The 23691-nt window shown below is 41.6% G+C and overlaps 3 protein-coding genes across 3 annotated transcripts in view; 1 reads left to right on the top strand and 2 right to left on the bottom strand.

The window, feature by feature from the left end:
• The window catches only part of LOC139331103 (neuronal acetylcholine receptor subunit alpha-7-like), a 33996-nt gene extending 24560 nt beyond the window's left edge, over positions 1 to 9436 (bottom strand). Inside the window, exon 1 of the mRNA XM_070962426.1 lies at positions 9250 to 9436. Coding sequence (XP_070818527.1) covers positions 9250 to 9319 — 70 coding nt within the window. The 5' untranslated portion in view covers positions 9320 to 9436. The remainder of the gene's footprint in view (positions 1 to 9249) is intronic.
• A 5193-nt stretch (positions 9437 to 14629) lies between these two features.
• Positions 14630 to 16621, top strand: LOC139331102 (uncharacterized protein C3orf85-like). The gene is made up of 5 exons (XM_070962425.1): positions 14630 to 14788; positions 14913 to 14948; positions 15259 to 15383; positions 15491 to 15576; positions 15879 to 16621. The coding sequence occupies exons 2-5, from the start codon at positions 14915 to 14917 to the stop codon at positions 15958 to 15960; spliced, it is 327 nt and encodes a 108-aa protein (XP_070818526.1). The 5' UTR covers positions 14630 to 14788; positions 14913 to 14914; the 3' UTR covers positions 15961 to 16621.
• Positions 16103 to 23247, bottom strand: LOC139331101 (neuronal acetylcholine receptor subunit non-alpha-2-like). Its single transcript, XM_070962424.1, has 6 exons — positions 22919 to 23247; positions 21490 to 21641; positions 19221 to 19265; positions 18814 to 18923; positions 17751 to 18666; positions 16103 to 17635 (listed from the first exon to the last, which is right to left on the bottom strand). Exons 1-6 carry the CDS (start codon positions 22983 to 22985, stop codon positions 17471 to 17473), a joined length of 1455 nt encoding a protein of 484 aa, XP_070818525.1. The 5' UTR covers positions 22986 to 23247; the 3' UTR covers positions 16103 to 17470.
• Between the last annotated feature and the right edge of the window lie 444 nt (positions 23248 to 23691).

Raw genomic sequence — 23691 nt, 5'->3', positions numbered from 1 at the left:
ATAACTTTAGAAGAAGTATTTTAATGATGCATTTAACATTTGACCCGGTGACCTTCTTATCACTAAACTGAATCATTATCTTTTGTCTTTGTCTGATGTAACATTACTGTTATTGGTTTGACTTTTAGTGTCTGTCATGCGCACTCACAAACACACAGATGTTACTACTATTAATCCTTGGTAAAGAGAAAAAAAAAAAACTAGCGTGCTGATAATGAATGAGTGGTGTGTTTGTGTTAAACTCCAACATACTAAGAATAAGCATCTAAAGTAGATCAATACTCCATCAGTCTAACACCAGGGTGGTCATTACAGGAAATGTCAGGGGTGACCAGTGTGTCTTGTTCAGGTGTGTGAAAAGGTCACCGATTAGTTATACCAATGATCAATTATGAGCAATTCAGGGCCATTATTTATGCATATCTCAATACATTAAGGTCACCAACCCTTTGCAGGTATTATCATGCAAAGCAGGAACAGTTATTTAGAGTTCAGGAGTCAGACTCAGACTTAAAATCTTACTAAATGTGTAGTCTGGCCTATTTTTGTGACTGTGGATGAAGGATTTGCGGCAAAAACTCACAGCACTCAGTCATTCTGTGCCAGTTAAGAGCTTGATTATTGTCAGAATGAGTGAAAAACAGTAAATAACAGTATTCATTTATTGAAATCAATCTCACTTAAGTCAAAGACACATGAAGGAACGGAAACATTAAACCTTACCAGAAATACAGCGTATAAAGTGGAGGGAGCTGCATCAGCAAGCGGAATGAGCATGAGCTCCAAGGTTCGATTGGACGTTACTAGTCAGCTGAGTCACACAGCTGTGAGTCAGCCAGTGACGAGAAGCGTGGATGAAACAACTGATGCCTGAACTAACTCCACCGATCATTTCTCCAATAGTAACGAGTGATTTATTTTTCTTCCAAGTCACTGAGAAGTTCATCTTTCCTCTACGATCACTGAACGCCTGACAGTGGTTTGCTTTTGGAGCAGGACCAAACAGAATCAAATGTTTGGACATCAGAACCAGGTCAGAGGTCAGCACAAGTGACATTAAATCACACTTTTTGCAGGTAGTACATGTTGCTCAAATAGCTGGGTTCACACATATTTCTGAACCAGACACAAAAAAAAGGTCATACTAAGTCCAAGTAACAAAGTTTCTCAAAGTAATTGCCTTTTGTGATGTCTTATCAGAGGGAACTGTTTAATATAAAGCACAAAATGAGCTTTTTGAAATGCACTTTTCTTATCTATGTCAAACTCAGTATCTCAGAATCACTCAGATTGCAGGAGGAGCCTCACAATTTCAAGGTCACACTGCACACACACACACACACACACACACACACACACACACACACACACACACACACGCTTAAGATTCACTGTTGCCCTTCGTCTCCTCTATGCTCATTTACACTCAAAACGTCCCACAGAAACAGGTAAATACATGTATTCTGCATGTGTCTTCAACCCTGTATACACTGTGTACATGTTGAGTTAAACTCACTAATCTAACACACTGAGGTTGGAGCTCCAGGACATCTGCATGTACATTTAATTCTAGTTTAATAAGCGGAGCCAGACTGCTGCCGGGCACCTCAGGGACCCCGAGGGTATCAGCACCCGTGGGGCCCATTTATTTCAGCTTGGCAGAATCCCACAAAATATTAATACATTTCACGTATTCAAAAAGTCTCCTAAGAGACCAAGCCAATTTTCTCTTTGTGTGTTTCCTCGACATCATCATTTATTGGAAGAATATTGGACGAGAGAACAATCTATAGAGAACTAGATTATTGTGAACCGAGAATCGAGAGGAAATGAAAGACGTGAGGCACAAAGAGGTGTCAGTTTTATCTTTATGCATTTTGCTTTGTGCCCTGTGATGGCGAGACAACCTGTCCAACGATGTGTCACCCTGCTTTTCAATCCATCTCCAGTGGGAGAGGCTCCATATGTCATGTTTTAGAGCCACTCAAATACTAAGGACATAAATAACCCACTATTTTGGATAGAAGGAACACATCAAGAATTGACAACATCAGGACAGAGGGATGGCTTGAAAAATTCATTATTGACAACGGCTACTACTGAGTGAGGATGGGACAGCAGCAGCCATCTGAATCGGGCAGAATACAAATAAAGGATAATTTTGCTTAGCATCAGCTAAAAAGAGACGTTTTCATAGTGTGTGCAAAGTAGGAAGAGAATCTGATTTTCACACATGGCAGCTCTGCACAAATGTGAAAGATGGGAAGAAGGATACTGTTGTTTTCAAGACTGTTGTGTGGCACCACTCGTTGTTTAAAAGAGAAGGAAGGAAATAAACCAAAAGCAGTCACCAGTTAGTTAGCATCACCTGCAATCAAATGGTGGGATTTTAATTGACAGTCCATTGAGGAAGAGAGCAAGTGTAGCCAAATAAACAGTCAAAAGGTGAACTTTGTACAGTGTCAATGTGTGGGAACTGTGAAGCCAAAAATATAGGTTTTCGTTCAGGGTGGCATCTGAAAATACAAGAATACGGTGAAACACATTACTATTCTTTCTGCCTCTGTCACATAATCACACAGACACACACATTAACATTTACTGAGAAATTCGGCAAGACGACTGTCCCATCTGAATATTTTTTGTGGGTCAATGTGTTCAGTCGAGGCTTACAAACACACTCATCAGACACAGGCTATCCAAACACAGATGGCCTGAGGGACCCATTTTCCACACACACACACACACACACACACACACACACACACACACACACACACACACACACACACACACACACACACACACACCAAACAGACACGTACCCAAACAAACAAACAAAAAAAGCTATTTTAGTCAGAGCACTAAATGACCACCTCTTACATCAGGGTGTTTTAGTGCCCCTTATGAGCCCAGCTAAACCCATCCAGGCTGAGCCGCTGTCCAACACACACACACACACGCACGCACACGCACGTACACACACACACACACACAGGGATGAAAGCATGCAGAGGAATGATCATGGTTTTTTTCCTCGGTCTCTTTCTGCCAAGATAATCTACCATACTTCTGGATGTAGATCAGGTAATTTATTATCATGTGATATTATGATTTTGGGAAACCCAGAAATAATGTCATCAACCTTCAGGCCTCAGTAAAATAACTGACTGGAGAGTAATGATTAGTTGATATTACATTAATCAGTGATGTTAAGCTTGGTGTGCACATACTGATAGCATGGTAGAAAGCAGCAAACGTAATGGCTGAATGAGGTCAATGCGGAGGTCCTTCAAAGGTTAAGTGCACACCTTTTCCAGTGTTTTCTAGTCTCACATGTTCATATGTAGCTTGAAATAGTTATTTGTCATTTTAATCGCTATCGTTCACATGCTATCGTTGACACCCCCCCATCTGTGTGCGTCATTAAAGATGCTGTGTGCGTGAAGTGTAATGAGCTTCAGCCACACCAACAGTCTGGCTTGCTAGACAGACTCTGTAGACGGGGTTAACATGGGGCCTCTCATGTATCTGGGTCCCCTGAGGTTTCCAATGATGTAACATGAATCCTGATGAATAAACAGTGATAACGCCCCAAAGCTGTGGTGACAAAAGGATTGAGAAGATAAAAATCACTTCAGATTAGCTCGTTCATTTACACTCTGACAAGTTCTTGCTTTGTGGCTAATTCTTTAAAAAGTACATCAAATGCGAACACAAAAACCACACTGTTGTGAAACAAACCCCTCTTTTTTTTTTGCAGTAATCTTCTGTCATACAATGGTAAACGTGTTTGCTAAATCTGAAAAATTGATCTGGAGAGCCAAGTCTATTATCCGGTTTGGAACACAACAGGACTACGATCCCAGAATTCTCTGGAACAGAAGGCCCAGAGCCCTGAACCTGGAGGGGGGGATAAGTCTGCACAAAGAAACCGCTGACAGACCACCACTCCCTCAGGGCCTGGACAGCCAACAACACAACAAATGCTGCACATCAGCAGCCATTCTGATGCAAATATCTTGTTAGTATACGTGTGAGTGTTTATGAGACACTGAAAAATAAATACCGCAGCATACTCACAATACAATGATAATGTGGGAAGAGCAATATGAATTGGGCCAAACTCCCACCATAAATTTTCTTTGTCTGAACCTGTGTTACATTTGCCAAATATAATTTACAGCTTGAAGATGGAACAATACACTGGAACAAGAGTTATGAACACGGATTAGGGCATTAAAACATGCTGTTTGTTTGCAATCATGATTCACATAAAAACTTGACAGTGCCTGACAGAAAGTGGGCTCATGGGAAAAATAAACTGAAATGCTTATCCTTGCCCTCATTCCTTTTGGACTTTTTACCAAATTAAAAATAGCAGCAGATAAAACCACTAATGCACACTAACATTGGTGAAATTTCACTGGCCAGAGTGACACAATAGGTAACACCGATTTTGGAGAAATCAAGCATGTTTGATACAGATGGTAGTGTGCAGTGTCGCTCCAGAATATAATGGACAACCCTAAATTAATGTGCCAACGAGCCCCTGCCAAATGTATGGTCTGACACTTCCTTTCTCAAACCTGTGAATGGGTGTCCACTTAAGATGAGGCCATCTGTCTCCCCTTGAGATTATGGCCAAGACCTTGAAAACTGTCATTTAGTGCTCTGTAAGAAAAAAGCACCCCAAGGTGAAGAAATAATGGGACTCTGACATTATAGTGTCTGCAACAAAGCCTGTGTCAATGTCTGTGTGGATGCATGTGTGTACGTGCATGTTGCTCATGCTTTTGAGAAACAAGTGTCCTTCAAAAGACATGAAGAGGACACACATAATATATACACATATACATATCTATAAATTGCACTGGCTCCACTGTGTATGGATTTGTACATGCGTGCATTAACACGTGTTGCTTAAACACTGTCCTGCCTCTAAAACTAACCAAGTGTGCATTGATTAAAATTAAGGTCACTCCCACAATGATCTAGCACTTCATTATTTCACTATCAATCATTTGGGAGGGCAGTGAGTCAGGGGAGGTCAGCGCCGAAGTATCCAGATGTTCAGCAACTTTTAGCCTACATGTTAACCCAGGTGACTTATTGCTGAACCTGTTTAACAACAGAGAGAGAGAGTGACTGGGAGAGATGAGAGATGATGATAACAGGAGGCACAAAAATGAGTGAAATGAATGAATGGAAATGTAACGGAAGAACAGGGAAGGAGAGGAGAGGGAGGTGAAAATGAAGTGAAGTGAAGGTGAAGGGCAGTAAAATTTCAGACGCCGATCAGATACAACATTAAAACCATTGACAGGTGAAGTGAATAACACTGATCATCTTGTGAGAACGCTGGGAAAGCTCGGTGCTGGCATTCACTCTGACACGTACCACTGCTGCAGACCAAGCTGTCACCCCGAGCACCAATGCGCCCCACCACACAACAAAAGACATTCATGAATGGCTCAAGTAACATCACAAACAGCTCAAGGTGCCGATTAGGCCTCAAAAGTCCCCAGATCTCAATTTGATCAATCATACGTGGAATGTGCCACAAGAGGTCTGATCCATTGAGGCCCCTCCTCACAACCCACAGGACCCAAAGGATCTGCCGCCAACGCCTTGGTGCCAGACACCGGACACCCCCACAGTCCCCGTGTCAGAGCTGCCTTTGGCGGCCCTCACAGCATTAAGCAGGTAATGTTGTGGCTGATGGGTGCAAGTTTTACATCTTGTGAGACTTCATCGAGGCAGTTATGAAGTAACACAAGAGCTAAATCTTGTATATTAGCAGTGAAAACAAGGCTTGCTGAAGTGTAAGGCTGTTCATTTGCACCAACAGCCAGTTAGTTTGGTACACATGCATGTTGACTTTCAGATTATCACAGGGCAGTTTTAATATATCAAACATGTTATTTAATAATTCTTTGCCCTTTAATATAGAACTAGATTTTAATTTTGGCATCCATCTTCTATGTTCATGCTGTGCTGCTTTGCCTTCAATCCAGTTCTAGTTGGCAATATAAATGTTGTTAAAGGGGCTTAAATCTAGGCCTCTGAAATCTGTATCCATCAAAATAAATGACAAGGCAAGAGAGGGGCAGCACGTCATTGACAAGAAGCAATGTACAAAAGCAGAAATGATGAGGGGTAAAACAGACGTCAGGGAGACAGGGGACATAGTGACCAGAGACAGATGAGGGACAGTAAAGGAGACCACAGGGATGAAAGTAATACGATCCGTTCTACATAAGCAATTTCATCCCACTTTCTGTGGCTGTCTAGTAATGTTTTTCACTTACTTGTGCGACTATGTCTTTTTGTGCATTTCTCTGTGAGTAAGTGGGTTTCCACGTGCACATACACATGCTCATTAACACTGCATGTGTATCATGCTTAAAGCAGCCACGGACCCACCATTAACACATCATTCCTGGCATCGTGTGACAATCTACAGTGGCGAGTGGGGATCAGAGCGTATGGTGTTGTGTGTTAATGGAGTTTTGGATGGATGGATTCATATAGGAGAGATTTATAATCTATGGTCGAGGGCTCAGAGACCTAAAACCACTGGATGTTTAATCCTAATCCATAGCTAAGACCTCTGCTGTGTTAAAACATTGAGTGCTTGGCTACCACATCCATACTTCTACACCATTTTGAACACCATCTACCATGTTTTCCATATCTCTCTAGAACTTAAACTTAAGAAAGCTGGTTGGAAGTGCTTGATTTATTAGTTTAGGGCATCTGAAATCAAGCAGATATTATAACAGCATCTGTGCCCAGAAACTTCACTTTTACCAGTCCTTGACCGTCTGAGTAGGAGACGGGAAAATAAATTCACTGGAGGGGACATGTATTTCTGGTGCACCTGAATATGAGAATGAGGATTTACTTACAAGCAAAACTAAAATGTCCATTTCCTGGGGAGCAAATTTGCTCAGTCACAATTAATCTGCAGTTATTTGAATCTACTCCTACAACACTGAGTATGTAAGTCTGATTCACTCTATTATCTCTCTACACAGCTGTGAGGAGCCCAAGTTGACACAAAATTATGTTTCTATTTCAAGGAAACTAAATTGTCCTTTATCGCCTCTTTTGGCTATTGTCTTGTGTTTGCTTTGACAGACGAAAGCTGCTTATGCACAGCCCAGTGAATGTGAACATACTAGGCCCACAAGCAGCTAGCTGGTTCGTTAGACCCCATGTCCAACGACTCATGAGCAAGCCCATTCTCCTGCCAACAGTCAGATGTGACTCACCATGAATCTAAATTATGAAGAAATCTATAGACATCCAAAACATACTGCAGACAGTGTCTGTGTTAGATTTTTGGTAGCCGTTTGAATGGACTGAATCTATCAAGCGCTACTGTTTTGATTTCCTTAGACTCTCCTTACACCTTGCATTAATGTGCATTTCGAACTGTGTTTCACGCCCACATGAAAGCACAGGTGTAAATGCACCAGAGATGCATTGAGGAGGGATTGAGATCCGATCGGCCAAGCCACCTCCAGAGGTGGTCATGGACACATTGGGACCACATTGAACACAAGTGTGAATGCATTTGCATTTTCAATCCAGATACAACAGCTAAGAGCGTGGAAATAAAAGCTGCTGCTATATACCACACTGTCACCACGACCCTCCTCTCCAACTGTATGGACGAACAAGTGCATGTCTCTTCATCCGTCCTCATCCGTATTAAGGTCCCCCATCATCTCCCACCAGTCTTGACTGTGTTCCCTAATCCAGATTGTCTTCTGGACAGTGGATTCACTGAACTCAGGTGAAATAAGAGCAGCTGCATAGAAACAGCATTCTCCTTCCAGTTGTGGACGAAGGCTTCTTCCCTCGCTTCAAAAAGCGATCAAAAGTCCATACAATTGCGCAGACTCACGGATAGCCACCATCTTTTTTTGCTTTGTTTCTGTAAATCATATCTAGATACAATCTGGATACCAGATGCATTTTAATGCAAGGTGTGAAGTAGGTGATAGTTTCTGCAGATAATTCTTTAAAAGGAAGTTAATCTAAAAAGACACTTTCTCACCTTACTGGACCATTAAAGAGAGAAAAAAGAGGAAACCCACAATTTTACGATTCGCTGCTAAATGACATGACTTGAGTAGCATTACAGGTGTCTCACAGTCCCTTTAGTACATTGGCAGTAGATGAAACACATACTGAGCACCAACAGTGTCCCTCCATGAGACAGCAACACTGTGCATGAAGGATAGTGGAGGACCCTGTCATGGGCTATCGTGTTATCTTTCCTCTTTATCCCTCCCTTCAGTCTTTGTTTCAGTCATTGAAGTAATTTCTCACCCTCTTACTTCTCAACAAGATGACCACTGACTGCATATGGAGAGGTGAGGACAGCAGGAGGTGGCAGGTTTACTGTATGCACACACACACACACACACACACACACACACACACTTATCCACACACCCATATACGTAAAGGGTTTGAAAGCATATCTTCAGCAAAGCCACTGTGTCACAAACCGGTAAGTAAACACTCCAGATGTTACAGATGATGATGCTGATGGTGATGATGATGGGACGGGGCTTAGGAGAGAATTAGAGTCATGCATGCACATGTCATTGCACATGAATATTAGAGCACACACTTATCATACACACACAAATTCACACGGAGGTGCACACACTGTTTAATAATAACTCCTAGTGTGATAAATCGCCCTTTTGCAAAGGTACATAAGTGTGATCAGACTGGAGAGATGTACATTCAGGGTGCAGGGAGAGGTGTTTTGTTTTTTTGTTTTTTTTTTTTCAAATATATATTCTCACACAGTCACACAGATTCAGAAGCCACTATTATTCAACATTTAGTCGACAATACTGTGATTCAGTCCAGTGAGCAAAATAGAGCAGCATAAATTGCATCCACTTAAATTCAATTTCAATTCTTGCCTTTAATTTTAATAGTTTCTAACGCAAAAGAACGAGTTAGCAAATTGTAGAAAAATGCTTCCCACAGAGACAAAAGCTCATTTGTCCCTTTAGGAATAACAGATTAAAGACCATTTAAAAATCACGTCTAGATTATCCAAAACACATGCTAAACCCCAGCATGAATATAAAGACTTTTTCAGTCAAAATCTAATTTATCTAAACACACTCATACACTCACTGAAGGAAGTACGTTCAAAGAAACCCAAAACTTCATCAGGCGCGGACATCAAGAGCGACTTTTACCCAAACCCACCTTTGAAAAGCATGGCCGCACAAAGATAAAATCCAACCGAACATGGTCCCCAAAACTTGTGGCACCGCATCTTGGCACCGCTCAGTGGACTCCGCCGACCCCCGGCAGCGGGCTCTGTGTGTCGTCGGCTAGACGGGGAATCTGCTCCGGCGTGACGGTGGTGTGAACATGAGGCTGGAGAGAGACGAAAAGGAGGGAGACACGAGTGCGTGAGATAAAACAGACTGACAGACCAGAATGAGTTCAGACTGGCGCGCTCGCGCTGCTTCGCAAACACGTTCCCTCACACCGAGCTGCACGGGGACGCGCGTGCGAGCTGGAGTTGGCCAGAAATATGTCGGCGTGTAACTTCACAGGTAACCCATGATGATTGTAACTATGGTAAAGTTTCTGTAGAGTCTGAGAGAAACGTCACTTCGGTTATACGCCAGAGTGTTGCTTCTTTTTAATTTCCTCCTCACTGCATGAAACCAAGCCTAATCTTGATATTTAAATCCAGATTTATTTTTTAAACTAATCGCTTTAGTTAGATGTTTACGTCAAGAAGTGACGTCAGTGTCAAAGTAAGCGCTACTAACCTTAAAAAACCAGTTGTTCTGTGTCTCGTGCACTCACCTGCCTCCAGGCTCTGCCCACCTATTTAACATAGGAGCATGCAGCAGGTGGGCAGTGTGACGTAGCCTGTGTGTTTGTGTGTGTATGTGAGAAAGAGAACTATTTCATTGCTATTTCATTTATCATTTCAAACACAGATTTTGTATTAGTATTATTTGTTTCATTTTGTTTGTTTATTATGTAGCACTTGTGCTCCCAGTCAGTGATGTCAAACCAGCTACTGTGACATCATAAATGAGTAGTAGTAGTAGTAGTAGTAGTAATAGTAGTAGGAAGTATTTTAAATCACTGTAAAGTTTTTTCTGCTCGTACCAGTATTTTTTTATATCAATGGCTCCAATGACTGTATAATGTGAAAGGGGCCGCTTGTGATGAGTTCACAGGGAACGTTTTATTGTCTTTCAGCTCATTGTTTTGCTCAGCTGTTTTCAGCTGTAACGCTCTCAAAACCTACACTACACGACCTGCCCAGCATCAAACGGCAGACCAAAAGGAGAGTATATATAGGGCTCATATTCATCATGTGGACAGAAACACAACTCCAGATGAATGCTGATGTTGCTCTGTGTCTGCTGGATGTGTAAATAAGCAGTGTTTTGCTTCACCATATGAGCTTTTGCAGTGTTATGTGCTCAGAAAGACAAGGCTGAGGAGTCAAGCATGGCTGGAAGCAAAAAGGACACGACTCGTTTCTCAGTGCTGGACACAACCAGGCCTGAAAGTGGCCCATAAAGGAGGCACAGACCTCAACCCTCCTTCTCTCACAGCTGTAGACTATCATTACTGAATGTGATGTGTGTCACACTGCAATTTCCCACTTTTATGTTACAAAGGGGTTCATCAACTGCATTCATGTCGTATTTGTCACCTTTTTGTGCAAAGCCTAGCTCATAATCAAATGACCTATTTATTCCAGTCCATAAATAATTCCAGTCGGAAATAGGATTCGACAGGCGATGAGGGGGAACACTGCACATTTCTGCGAATGTTCTGCCTCCCTTTTTCTCCCTCTCTCCCTCTCCATGGAACAGGGGCGTATCATCTAAGAGGCAGTCCTGTGCTGGTGGTATTAGACCAGTTCTTGCTATTTTTTATACCCCACATGTCTACGTCTCGTAAGTCTGGAGCTCCATCAGAGAAGATTTATGCTGTTAGATGTGATTTGGTACAGAATCCCATATCTGTCTTTGCTGTAGGTGGGCCGACAGCCACAGTGCGCTCAGTGAAACCTCTGATCACAACCTTCATCCTTGTAGTTGCTCTCACTGGGCAAACGTCTAGTCAGTGAGGAGGCGGTGACATTAAACTAATCCTCATTTTATCCAGGAAACCATATTGAGCCAACTGTGAACTAAAAGCTAAAAAAGTTTTGTTAAAACTACCAGTAACTTTATACTGAGGTGAGGAGCTATCCGTAGTTCTGAAATCACCGGCAGCAGTCTGATCTTGCAGCTCTTGGTTAGAAGTGTCAGATCTGTTTTGCCATGTATGATGAAACCGAAAATGACACGTAAAACACAACCGTGTCAAATCAATTTCAAAACTCTAGCTTCTTAATAAATAAATAACAATTCCACAGAGCACAAAGTGACATCCTCAGATGTTCTTTTGTCTAACCAGCAGTCCCAAACCCAAAGAGTCTTCATGTACTACCATAAATGACAAAGAAAAGCAGCAAATCCTCGCATTTAATCATGAAAATAATTGTTGTTGTTGCCCGAGACTTTGCATGGTGAACCTGTTTCACGATAAAGACACATGCCTACTCTTCCTCCTGTGCTCTGAACATTATTAACCATTACAACACATGCTGTCACACACAAGAGAAAATGATAAACACAATCAAACCCTCGCAAAAAAAAAGTGCAGAATATTGAGATTGACTTAAATCAGAGCCTTCCATTTAACTACATATTTGAGAATTTCTGATGAAACAGCAAAGAAGCATTTCTCAGAAGCACCACAGATGTTTGACTCTTGGATGGCAGCCAAATTATATTTCTTTAAACAAAGATCAGAGAGAAAGTATAACACTTGTAGATTTAGTCAGTGTTCCAAAGTCCTGCGAGGTTGAGCTTTGCGGATCTTGAATCTCTCGGTACTGAGCTAAAGCCTCCAAACTGCCATCCTTTCTCCTAATGAGGACAGAGAGGGAGTCTACTTCATATTTTGGCATTTTGAATTGCACTGATAGGAGGTGAACAGGAGCAGAGGGGAAATACTGAGCGCAGAAAAGGGTGTGAAGACCGGATAGAGCTGTTAATTCTCTATCTTTTATAAATGAGAAGAGTCCTGCTAATGGACTCAGTGGTGTGGAGCTGCTTCCTTCCTTCTTCTCTCTGTCCCTTTTCTTCTCCACATCCCTTTTGTCTCCTTCTACTGTTTAAGAAAACCTAGCAAACACTAATTACTGATAAGCCAGACAGTGCTACATGTGGATGTATGTGAACACCATCGCACGAAGAAAAGCTAAAACAGATAAAGTCAGCGATGACAATGGCAGACATGTTTTCACGTCAATCAACACTTAAATTGAACAAAATTCTGTATTAATTCTTGTATTTTGTTCAACACCCTCCTCGCCCCCTTTCCCTGTTTCTGAATTAAAAAAATATTTGAAATATGTGCCTGTCCCAGCAGGGTGCATGTGTGTGTGTGTGTGTGTGTGTGTGTGTGTGTGTGTGTGTGTGTGTGTGTGTGTGTGTGTGTGTGTGTGTGTGTGTGTGTGTGTGTGTGTGTGTGTGATAGAATGGGGTCAGATGAGTTTTAGTTTTGTCTGAGTCGCTACCTTTGATGTGTGGAAGAAGCAAAGCTTTTGCTGTGACAGAGAGCACAAGGGTCCCGGAGCTACAAAAGGTGTGTGTGTGTGTGTGTGTGTGTGTGTGTGTGTGTGTGTGTTTAGGGTGAAGACTGAGGATAGGGTTACAGGTTAGGTAAGGTAAGGTATAGGGTTAGGAATAGGCAAATAGTGGTTATGGTTATGGTTACGGTTAGGGTTAGGGTAAGGCTCCAGGAAATGAATCTAAGTCTATGTAATGTCCCCACAAGTGATAAAAACACAACATGTTGCCACACTGCCAAAATGAACCCACCGGCCAGCTGGAGCCTTTCTGAGGGGGTTTCCTCAGCTCTGGCTCTGGCTTCCTCCCACAGTCCAAAGACATGCAGGTTAAGTTAATTGGTGACTTTTAAAGTGCCTGTAGGTGTGAGTGTCTGCATGTGTCAGCCCTATGATGAAGGGACAGCTTGTCCAGGGTGTACCCCTCCTCTCGCCTAATGTCAGCTGGAGTCAGCCCCTCTGCAACCATGCAAAGGATAAGTGGCTATAGATAATGGACGATAAAGTGCATCTTGATGCCCCTGAAACAGCTCTGCCATTTGTCTCTGTTACACTGTACAGGTGGTGACTCAGTTTATTATGGGATGTCAATGAAAGGTCAGGCCTCTCACACACACTTAGGAGTTTATTGTGGAAAAGGTCAACGGTCCACACAAGGGTGAGGGAGAGACACAGAGAGTCAAACGGATCTGGAAAACACGAGCAGAACACATAGCAGAGCTGTGCATTGTGTGGGTGGACCACAACAATGTGTGATCAAAGAAAGGTTCACATTAAAGAGGAGTTCATGCAATTCCATGCAGAGAGATACCGTCACACATTTCTATACACATACTTAGAGATGCTTAGGTTCATAAATAGAAGGAGTTTACATTATTGATGAGTTTTGTTCCATTTGACTTTTAGTTATTGTCTCTGAGCATCAACCCTCATCCTCACTTTGGCTTTTAGGTGGTCATTTACGTGTGGCTGCATCAGTGTTTGAGCCAGAGAGCAAATATTACATCACACAAAGAAATTCACAGGAAGCTTGCTGCTAATGCTTTACAGGATGTGAGCGGTAATGCAGCACCTTGAGAAGCGGAAACCCAAATTAATGCTCCTGGGAACTGATTTGATATTTTTGAAGTCTTACCAAGCCTTTCTTGACTCAAACACCAGGCTTTAAATTCCTTTCCCTTAAGTAACATGGTCTGCTCCAGTTATATGCATCAATTACAGGAACACAAGAGCAGAAATGAATATCTTTAGGTTTAGTCACTTTTATTCCAGGATTTATGTCCACAGTGTGTTCACATAATTATGAATGTCTGTTTTTGAACAAGTCTGCAGTGCAGTCTTAACAACAAAAACATTTATCCCCGTTTATGTCACACATAATGCTTAAATGCTGAAGCAAACCAACTGTCTACCAGCTAAAGCTGTGGTTAGGGTGCCACCAAGTGGAAGAAATGTACACACACACAAAATTGTTGCATATTAATAACCAGAAAAACATTTCATACAATCAAAAATGAAATTTATTTCAAGGTTTCTGTGTCTGATGAATAACATGAAGCATTTATGGTTCCAGTGACAGCACAATCTTATCTTTATATTGGGAATGCTGGTATCATTTTTATTTAAAAAAAAAAAAAAAAAATGTTTTAAAAAACATGCATGTGTGCTCATATTGTGCACAAAAGCAAATTTGTTTTAGAATGATTCTCATTAAAAACTGAATGAAGGTTTTAATAATGAACTATATTTCTATCATGACTTAAACCTCAAAAAACTTTGGAAAAAAGTGAGAATTGCGTCAATCAAGAGTTCTGCAATGTGTTTGTTTACTGACAGACCATTAGTCCAGACAGGATCGTCTTTATGCCGACTCTGAGAGCTTGCCTGTGTGTGTGTGTGTGTGTGTGTGTTTGTGTGTGTGTGGAGGCTTGAGTGGCTGGCCTGATGCTTGACTCCATTCATTCCTGTCCTGGTAGAAAATCTATGAAAGAAGCTCTTGTTCACGTTCACGTTGAGACGAGAGATTCTGAGCTGTGAAGACACTCAGACATTCAGCCGAGCAGCAGTTCACTGCTCACACTGCAGGTAAATCTCACCTTTCTGATACTCTTTATCTATATCATAAAGTCTGTGTATTTCTCTGTGTTGTGTGTTTGTTATTCATTTTCTTATTAGGACTTAAATCTTACATTTGTTTGCATTTTTATAGACATGAGGTTTGTGATCCTGTTCGTTCTTTTGAGTGGTGAGTCAGAAAATTAATGAATGACTGCATGTTGTTGAATCTTGGTTTGATTAATGTGTACTGATGTTTTAGACTTAGTGCTTTAGGACTGAGCAATGTAATCTTATTATTTTAGCTAAATTTGGATTTAGCCTGCATTGCAAACATTATCAGCCATTCCAGTTGTGCAAAACGTTTTCTAAAAAACACCTTTTCTTCTACAAAAATGTGCATGACTTGCTTATTTAAAATTACAACGGTGTTATCTGTAATTCATTATTCTTAGTCATCACCTTTGTAAAATGCAGTTATCTCTTTTCATTGCGTTCAGGGGTTTTTGCCGCCCCGTTCGTGAAGGAAGAGGATGCAAAGAGATTCATCAGGCTGAAGAGGCAGTCAGGATACTGGGATCCACACCACTCTCAGAACCAATGGGGTTACACCATTCAGGAGCAGGTAACACTGTGCTGTGAAGACATAGAAGAAGTCTGTTTCAGCATGATTTATAGCAAGACTTTCTCAACCATTAAAGAGGCATTTCTATGACATTCTTTCTTCCTCAGGCAAACGAGTACTGGACGGCACTACGAACAGATGCTCAGTACTACATGGACATGAGTAACCTGATGTTTGACCGCTCTGTGGCTACGTGAGTGAGATAATCAGCAGCAAAGCATGGGCCAGTTGTTAGGCACTTTTATCAAGTGTGCCTTCATGTACCATGACTTACCTGCCATATTGTTCCCACTTAGAAGAGTGTCTCGAACATTCATGCCTTATGAGTTCTAAACTGTTTCAACAGATTTTTAAAGTCAGTTTATTTTTTTTTCAAACACTTATGAATTCCAAAATTGAGCAGTGCTATTATGTTATTCCAAAGCTGTAGATAATCACATTTCTTTAAAATTGTAATAATTTTCCATATTTTTCTTCTATCTGGTTCCCTTGCAGGGAAAACAACAGGCTTTATATGGAGATGCTGCGCAACGCACGAGCTCACCTGGACAGCCAGACAGGTGGACGCAAAAAATAAACAAATAATACAGTGCTTTCTAAGTCGTATAGTATAATACTGTACTGTATTAAGTGGATGTGGAGTTTAAAACAGTTAATAGGGAGCAATACTAGTATACATATACTTGTCAGGATTTTTGGAAACAAACAGTCCACACATTGAGGTGATGCTTCCATTGTCCAGTTTATTAGATACAATAAACAGAAAATGAATGTCCCACGATGACTTGAACCGAATAACCTTAATATCAGACATGTGTCAAGACAAGTGAGTACAACAGATTCAGAGATTCAACAGTTCATTAACAATGTGCTCATTTTTTACATCAGGAGGAGAGAAGAATTGATTTAACAAACTTCTTTTGAGAAAAAAATGTTTTTTATTCCACATTGTTGTTGTTGTTGTTTTCTGCGTCTCTTTAGTTTACCACTAGGTGGTGGTGTCATGTCATCAGTTCTCTCTTCATTTATTCATATACTTAATATTAACTGAAGTGACTGAAATTTTGCAAACTGTAAGTATTCAATAGGAAAACAGTACAAGCTGTTCATATGTCACAAATAAGAGCTCTGATCAATCATTTAATGTTTTTTTTCTCTTAAACATATGCTAACATCTGCTAAGATTGTGCAAACATATGAAAGGTTGCTGCATCTCTAATAAATGTGTAAGTTTGTTCAAATGTTGTTGTGCTAATTTTTCTTACCATATACTACTAAAAGGTAGTTACAGTAAAAGATATTTTGAGCTTCAAGTAAAAGCTAATAAAAACAATCCTGTCTTGTTCTTATTGGGACAGAAAATGTTGGCATAAAATGAACAAAATGTTGAAGTTATCATTCGACATTTGGAACTTAAGACGGTTGTTTTAAGTTTGTTTGTTTGTTTTTTTTAACTCTACCAGAGAGGAAATTTGTTGCAGCCAAATGAAAAATGCCAGACTGAAAACAAACTCATCAAATACATCAAATGAAAGGCAATGACAAATTGAAACATAAAACAGTAATGAGAAAGTGAGCCAAGTACAAAAATAAAAATAAATAAATTATTTTATAGTTTCATTTTAGGCAGAGTGAAGTTGGTTGATGTTTCGTATAAATTTATCTTAAATGCCTTTCTAAAATAACCAGCATGTGTAATCTGGTGTACTGACAGCTGCATGCTACTTAAAGCCACGGGCCATGTGTATAATCTGAAATTGTACAAATTTGGCAAATAACAGGCTGAAAAGCTAAACAAGTTGCACTAATTTTCACCAAGATTGTTTTATTTATAGAGAAATAAAACCTTATGCCATCTTCAGAATTTAAAATATGCTATAATGTGCATAAAAATGATACATATATGACGATGGTGTACCAAACGTTACGTTACACAGTGAATGCAAAGAAGAAACCAAACCAACAAAAAGTCAAAGAGTCAAAGTTCTCCTTTAAACATCACCTGCAGCGGCTCCCTCTTACTCAGTGGTTTGTAGACTCTTGAAGGTGGATCATCAGTTGCCGGTGAAAGAGATGCCTTATTGCTACTAGTTTGAAGGTGGATCTTCACTTGGAGTTGAAGGAGGGATTGTCATAAACTTCTGTAGAGCTGGAGTGAAGATGAGGATAGTGCCCAGTATTGAGACGGTGAGGAAAGCCCACAGGAAGATCCTGTCTAACACCTGGGCCACAAACTTCCAGTCTTGTACCACCTGGGAAATAGAAGAAATGGTAGATGTTATGACGGCAACATATGCAGCATAAACATTGAGCCCTCAGAGCTATTCTAATGATTACTTCAGAGCAATATGATCCAGCTAAACCCACCTCGCGGATGAAGTGTTCCTTGCGGATATGTCTGCTGATGTAGCGCACTGAGTAGATAGCCTTGTCCAGCATTGTTGCCCAGGCCTCGTCTTCCTTTCCCTCGGAAGTGGTCTGCCCGTGGGCCCCGCTGTTCGCCCGCTGGCCTCCTCTCCGACCTCCAGAGCGAGGCTTCAGGTCAGGGCTCTCAGGGGCCAGCTCTGGGTAGTGGTAGCGGTCGGTGTGTCCACGCATGCAGAGCAACCTCGGCAGCTTCTGAAGGAAGAGATTACGAACCCATGGCGACATGGGGTGGTAGGTGGCTGAGGAGCGGTGGTGCACGTTGATGACAAAGACGGTGACGATGATTGAGAGCGTGACAAAGATCATGATGAACAGCAGGTACTCTCCAATGAGCGGGATCACCTTGGAGGAGGAGGGGATGATTTCTTCTATGACCAGGAGGAACACAGTGAGCGACACTAGGACAGAGGTCGACAGTGACAGCTTCTCTCCTTCATCTGAGGGAAGGTAAAACACCAGGACAGTCAGGAAGGACAACCCCAAACAAGGGATGATGAGGAAGAGAGTGTAGAACAACGGCAACCTCTTCAGAATGAAGGAATACGTGAGGAAGGGGTACGAATACAAGCCGTCCTTCCTGTTCCCTTTGGAACCAGTGGCATTGAGGATCTCCCACTCCCCGTTATCAAAGAAATCCTTCCGATCCACCTGGTTGTCTATTAGAATCAGGTCCACCATGTTGCCATCGTATGTCCAGGAACCAAACTTCATGGTGCAGTTCTGGCGGTCGAAGGGGAAGAACGTGACATCCATAGTGCAGGCGGATTTGTAACTAGCAGGTGGTGTCCAGGTGATGGCACCATTGTACCTGACAATGGCTTTGGTCATCAGGGAGCCCTCAAACCGCCCATCAGCACTGAGGAAACATGGAGAAGAATCAGGAATAAAAACAACATTCACACCTTGTTGCTCTACTTTACATACTAACAGAATGTCTTGGTAGTGGTCTATGTTTCACATGAGGGTCCACCAGTTGGTTCCTGGCACATCAGAGCAGTCTTACTTCTCATAGAGGACGATGTCTGGGAGCCAGATATTTTCAGAGGGAACTCTGATCGAAGTGATTCCGCCGTATTTCTCTGGATTCCATCGCAGCTTGTAATCAATCCACTCCTGCATAACATGAACACAGAACACAAGATGCAGTATCATTAGACCTTTACAAAAATCATTTACTGTATTTTTGAGACAGACAAAAAAGAAGCAGGTGTCTAATTTAATTCAAGGTATTTAGATTGCTATCTGTGTTTCTGTAAAAGACACTCGCTAATCCATATCACCATGTTCCTTCTCCAAAGACTATTACAGTCTGTGTAACTCTAAGCTTGTGTCTTCTTCTCGACCTGTGGATACAGACGGTAAGATTGATTGTAATCATTTAACCCCAGTTCATTTTTGTGTCTTGCTCACCTGACACAGCCAGACGTTAGTTGTCATTAGCTGGTTCTTCTCATCCTAAAACAGACAAAAGAATAATAATTAAAAGACATGTTAAAATACCCAGAAGCAAGTCTTTTGTAAATGCTGCAATACGTGTTTTTGTAGCCTCTGTATAGATCAACATAGATACCGGTAGTTTGAGATTACCCAAGTCCACAACATGTTATTTTAAGATTAATTAATTTATCTCTAAGAACTAAGAAAGAAATCTAAGAAAATCTATTGTGTTTTAGGGTTTTTTTTATGTGATCTAACTTGTTTACAGCTCAAAATATTTGTCATCTGTATGCATCCATCACAGTGTTATATATGATTAGTGGGCAAGATGAGAAGCCTGGTTGAAAGTAAACTAAATCATCTTTTCCTTTTCCATGAAATCAGACAGAATTTTATTTACCTCAGCAAACAGGGCAACGAAATGTGAAACCAGAGGTGGGTTCAGTGAACCAAGATGAAGCAATGTAAATGTAGCAAGAGGTACATAGAGATGGGAATAAAGAGATGGAGAGTGGTTGACAGGTTTATTTCCACATCACTGGAAGAAAGTTTGAAAAGACTGAGAGCAAAAGGCTTAAGAGAAATAAACCTGGGTGAGAGATAAACAAAGACAGCAGTTCAGTGTATCCAGACCAGGCCTCAGCTGTCAAAATGAGTTGGATGGTTTGGTGATCACACAGAGCAGAGGTGAACCATAATCTAATACAGACCCATGCAGCAGCACAGAGAGACCCAGGGGACACCCACAGTGTAGCCCAGCTGCTGTGTCTCTGCTCCGCTCTCTTTTCCAAAAATCCAACAGATCCTCATCCTAAATCTTACTTCTCTGCAGAACCTTGAGAGGGTCTTTGCTGAGACTGTCTTTGCCCAGCACAAAGAAGGATGAAGAGTTAAACTGGTTGAGATTAATATTTCAAGCCCAGAAGAGTGGCTCTTCCATTAGCATCCTCCGTTTTCTCCTCTTGAACACCTAAATCATCTCAACCTATCACAGCCAGCCTCTGAAATATTAAAGGAAAACTCCAGAGAGAGACTGTGTGTTTGTAGATATGAAGTGCTCCAGATCTATTTCAGGACCACGGAAAGCTCCACACTGTGACGCTGCCACTGGCCTGTTTGGTTTCAGCACCACGGACAGTGACACGGCTCTGCTGAGACAGATGGAAAACGCAAAACCCAACTGCAGTTCTTAGCTGTTGTATTTCTGTGCGTTGACTCATTCTCTAAAGCCGGTGGTGTTCTGTATTTTTGCTTCTGTCAACAAATGTCTTCAAAAGACCAAAAACAATAACAATCCATAAATACTGCCTGACTTCACCACTGTGTCCGTGGCTCTCAGTCCCAAGCCCGTTGATTTCTAATGAATCTTCAAAGATGGGTCATAAATATATACTTATTAGGGGTGGTAAATCATGATATGGTCCTATCATGATGCATTACCCACAGCAATGATGGTATCACAATACAATGATTCTGCAATAGCTGAAACATTGCAAGTTAATCATCTATGATACATCACGTTATCTGTGTAACTGAAGAAAAAACATTTAAAAAGGGCAAAAAAAAAACATGAATTATCTACTAATTCAAAAAACGTTGGTGTCAGTTTCACAGAATTTAACACGTGAAATTAATCTACATAAAAGTGCATCAAGTCTTAGCTTAGTGCTTCACACACAGTAACACACACACACACTGACTGCAACCCGTCCATGTCTGGAAAACTGGCACGGGAATCCATTTAGAGCACCTGCATGATTGTTTTGTTGGGGATTCTTTACAGATTTATTATTTCTAACAGCACAACAGTGTGTGGGGGGTTGATCTTAATCTTAAATGCCCATGAACACAGTAATAAAGTAAACTATCATCTGGTAAAACAGTGTCGCTCATTGATTGTAACAGTCTTTGGACGAGAACGGAGGTCTACAGCACAGAGGAATATGCTGTATCAGGCTTTGACTACAGAGACGATATTGGCAAGTAAGGTCAATTCATTGTTGCTTTTCGTGTGATTTATTGGTAATAAGAAAAATATGGAATACCCCCAGACATATCCTTTAAGACACGAGTCATGATGAGGTTAAAAATAGGATGAAAGATTTAACAGCTCAACGTCTCTCTACATTTCTCCTTAATTAGATTCTAAATGTGAAAAATTAGGTGGCAGATTAATTGATTCATCTCCTGATGAAGATAAGAGTGCATGATTATGTCTTTGTGATTTCAGGTGTGTTCTCACCACATCAACCAGCTGCGAGATCTTGAGGCCGAAGCGTACTTTGATAGTGTCGTTGGCGTGCTGGATGGGCCTGACCCAGCGCTGGTAGCCCTGGAAAAGGTTCCTCAGCAAGGCGTCCTCCATCTCCGCCAAGGACACAAACTCACTTTGAGCTGGAACAAAGAGAAGGAATGTGGATCAACGGCTTATTCATGTATTTTCTTTTAAATGCCGTAAAAACATAAGAATGATGCTGCTCTCATTTCAAAAGGTCCTGAGAGATGTTTTCAGCTACTTCTGGAAAGGGAAAGTCTGAGAGTTAACTACAGATTGGTTGGTGTCATCACCTGAAAATTGAGATTAAATTTGCTCTGAATAGCCTTGCTCTCATAAGGTGACCTTTGAGAGAGCTTTCATGCAAAGGAAAGATGGGTGAAAATAGGCACAGTGAAATGGTTCCACTCAGGGTGCCAGATTTCCATAAAGAACAAAAGGATGAAGCAAAGGTGTCTAAAATACTTTGTTTAGAGGCAGGTATTATAGATATGTCAGACAACACGAGACGATGATGAGTGAATGATGCAGCTCTGCACTGACGAACAAATGGAGGGGGAGGGGACAGAGATAATGTAACTGAAGCTGGGCAGCACATCAGTCCGCCTGAGGCAATATGATGTCTCTGGGGTGGACAGAGACAGTGCTATTGACAAGAGTAATGTCAGACACAGGGGACATCAAGTGCAAGAGCTAATGTGTGTGGTGAGGAAGAGTGTGGACCTTCAACCTGCCACTGGTTTCTCCTTTGGCTTCACATGTGTCTGTACGCATGGGTGAATTATTGTAAAGCACAAGTAAACATAAAGCCGTCGACTGTAATCAGTTACAAGGCATGTTAACCGCATTGGATCCCCTCTGTCTGTGCTTTCAAGGACTCTCAGTGGAGTCAGCTGGACACTGACATCCGATACCTGTTTGTGTTCCTGACCCGTGGACGAACAGTGGCGGGCCCTGACAGTTACTGTTGGTGCAGGAGTGCAGTGGTGCATGGTGGAATAACTCTTTTGTTAGTTATAAAGAGCTTTTTTCTATTGCATTGTTGACATTACGATTAGAAATGGCACTCTGTCTAAATTTTGGACTAAAGTCCGCATCCTCAGACTATTTTATATCATAGAAAACCGACCTGAAAGGTGATATGGGAACACAAATTCTGTGCCAAATTGCTGTGAGTGACAACAATAAACTACTTATGATGAGCAGTGAATGAACAGATTACTTTCTGGGTGAGGAGGTCATCAGAGGTTATGCTGAGCTAATTTTAGTCTTTATCAGACATGAATGTTGCCCTTTCTCCAGACTGAAACGACACTTTCGTGGATACTGAAAATATTTCAATAATAATAATAATAATAATAATAATAATAATAATAATACACAAGAGTTTTCTTACCGGGTATGTCGGCGGGGGACACCGAGCAAGACACCGACAGCAGCAGGAGGAGGACCGCCAACTTCATGTTGTGGTCCTAGTACGACTGAGCGCTCCTGCAGCCTTCTTCGTTACTGTCGGCTGTTCAGCTGCAGAGGAGTACAGCGCGCACACCGAGGCAAAGGCACCGAGGTTCCCATGAATACTAAGCGGAAAACAAGCCTTCTACTGCGGCTTCACGAAGAGCAGGGACCCGCTGTGAGGGCGCGTGTGGCCGCTGTCTGTACACTGTGACTCCGGTCGAGGCGTCACGGGGAGCGGCTGTCAGCGGAGCGACTCTCCGGAGGAGGAGGGAGGAAGGAGGGGAGGGGGGAGGTATGAGGGGTGACCGGGTGGGGCTGAGGCGTGGAGTTTGAAACCCGCTACAGACCGGAAAGTTTTATTTTCATATGTGTAATGCGGCTGGTCTGCTCTGGAATTGATTTTATTGCGGACGATCATGTGTATGAATACTAGAGTATGAACGGAGAGTTTAAACATGTAAAAGTCAACAGTATTTACACACTGGAACTGGATCACACAACAGCTTGGACATCTATATTGCTTCCCTTTCAGGAATATATAATTTGGATTTTTTGCAATTAAAGTGGCCTGTGGAAAAAGTTGGGTATTATGCAACATTTCGGCTACAGTACGTCATTCCCGTAGAGGACTTTGTACCCTCCAGTAAGAGTGTCATAGACCACAGTGGCAGATGGCTGATGAAGTGAGATCAGTCGTATCTCAATCAAAGC

This window comes from Chaetodon trifascialis, chromosome 5 (assembly GCF_039877785.1).
Source record: "Chaetodon trifascialis isolate fChaTrf1 chromosome 5, fChaTrf1.hap1, whole genome shotgun sequence".
NCBI classification, from domain to species: domain Eukaryota; kingdom Metazoa; phylum Chordata; class Actinopteri; order Chaetodontiformes; family Chaetodontidae; genus Chaetodon; species Chaetodon trifascialis.
This window is presented reverse-complemented; position numbering and strand designations above follow the sequence as displayed.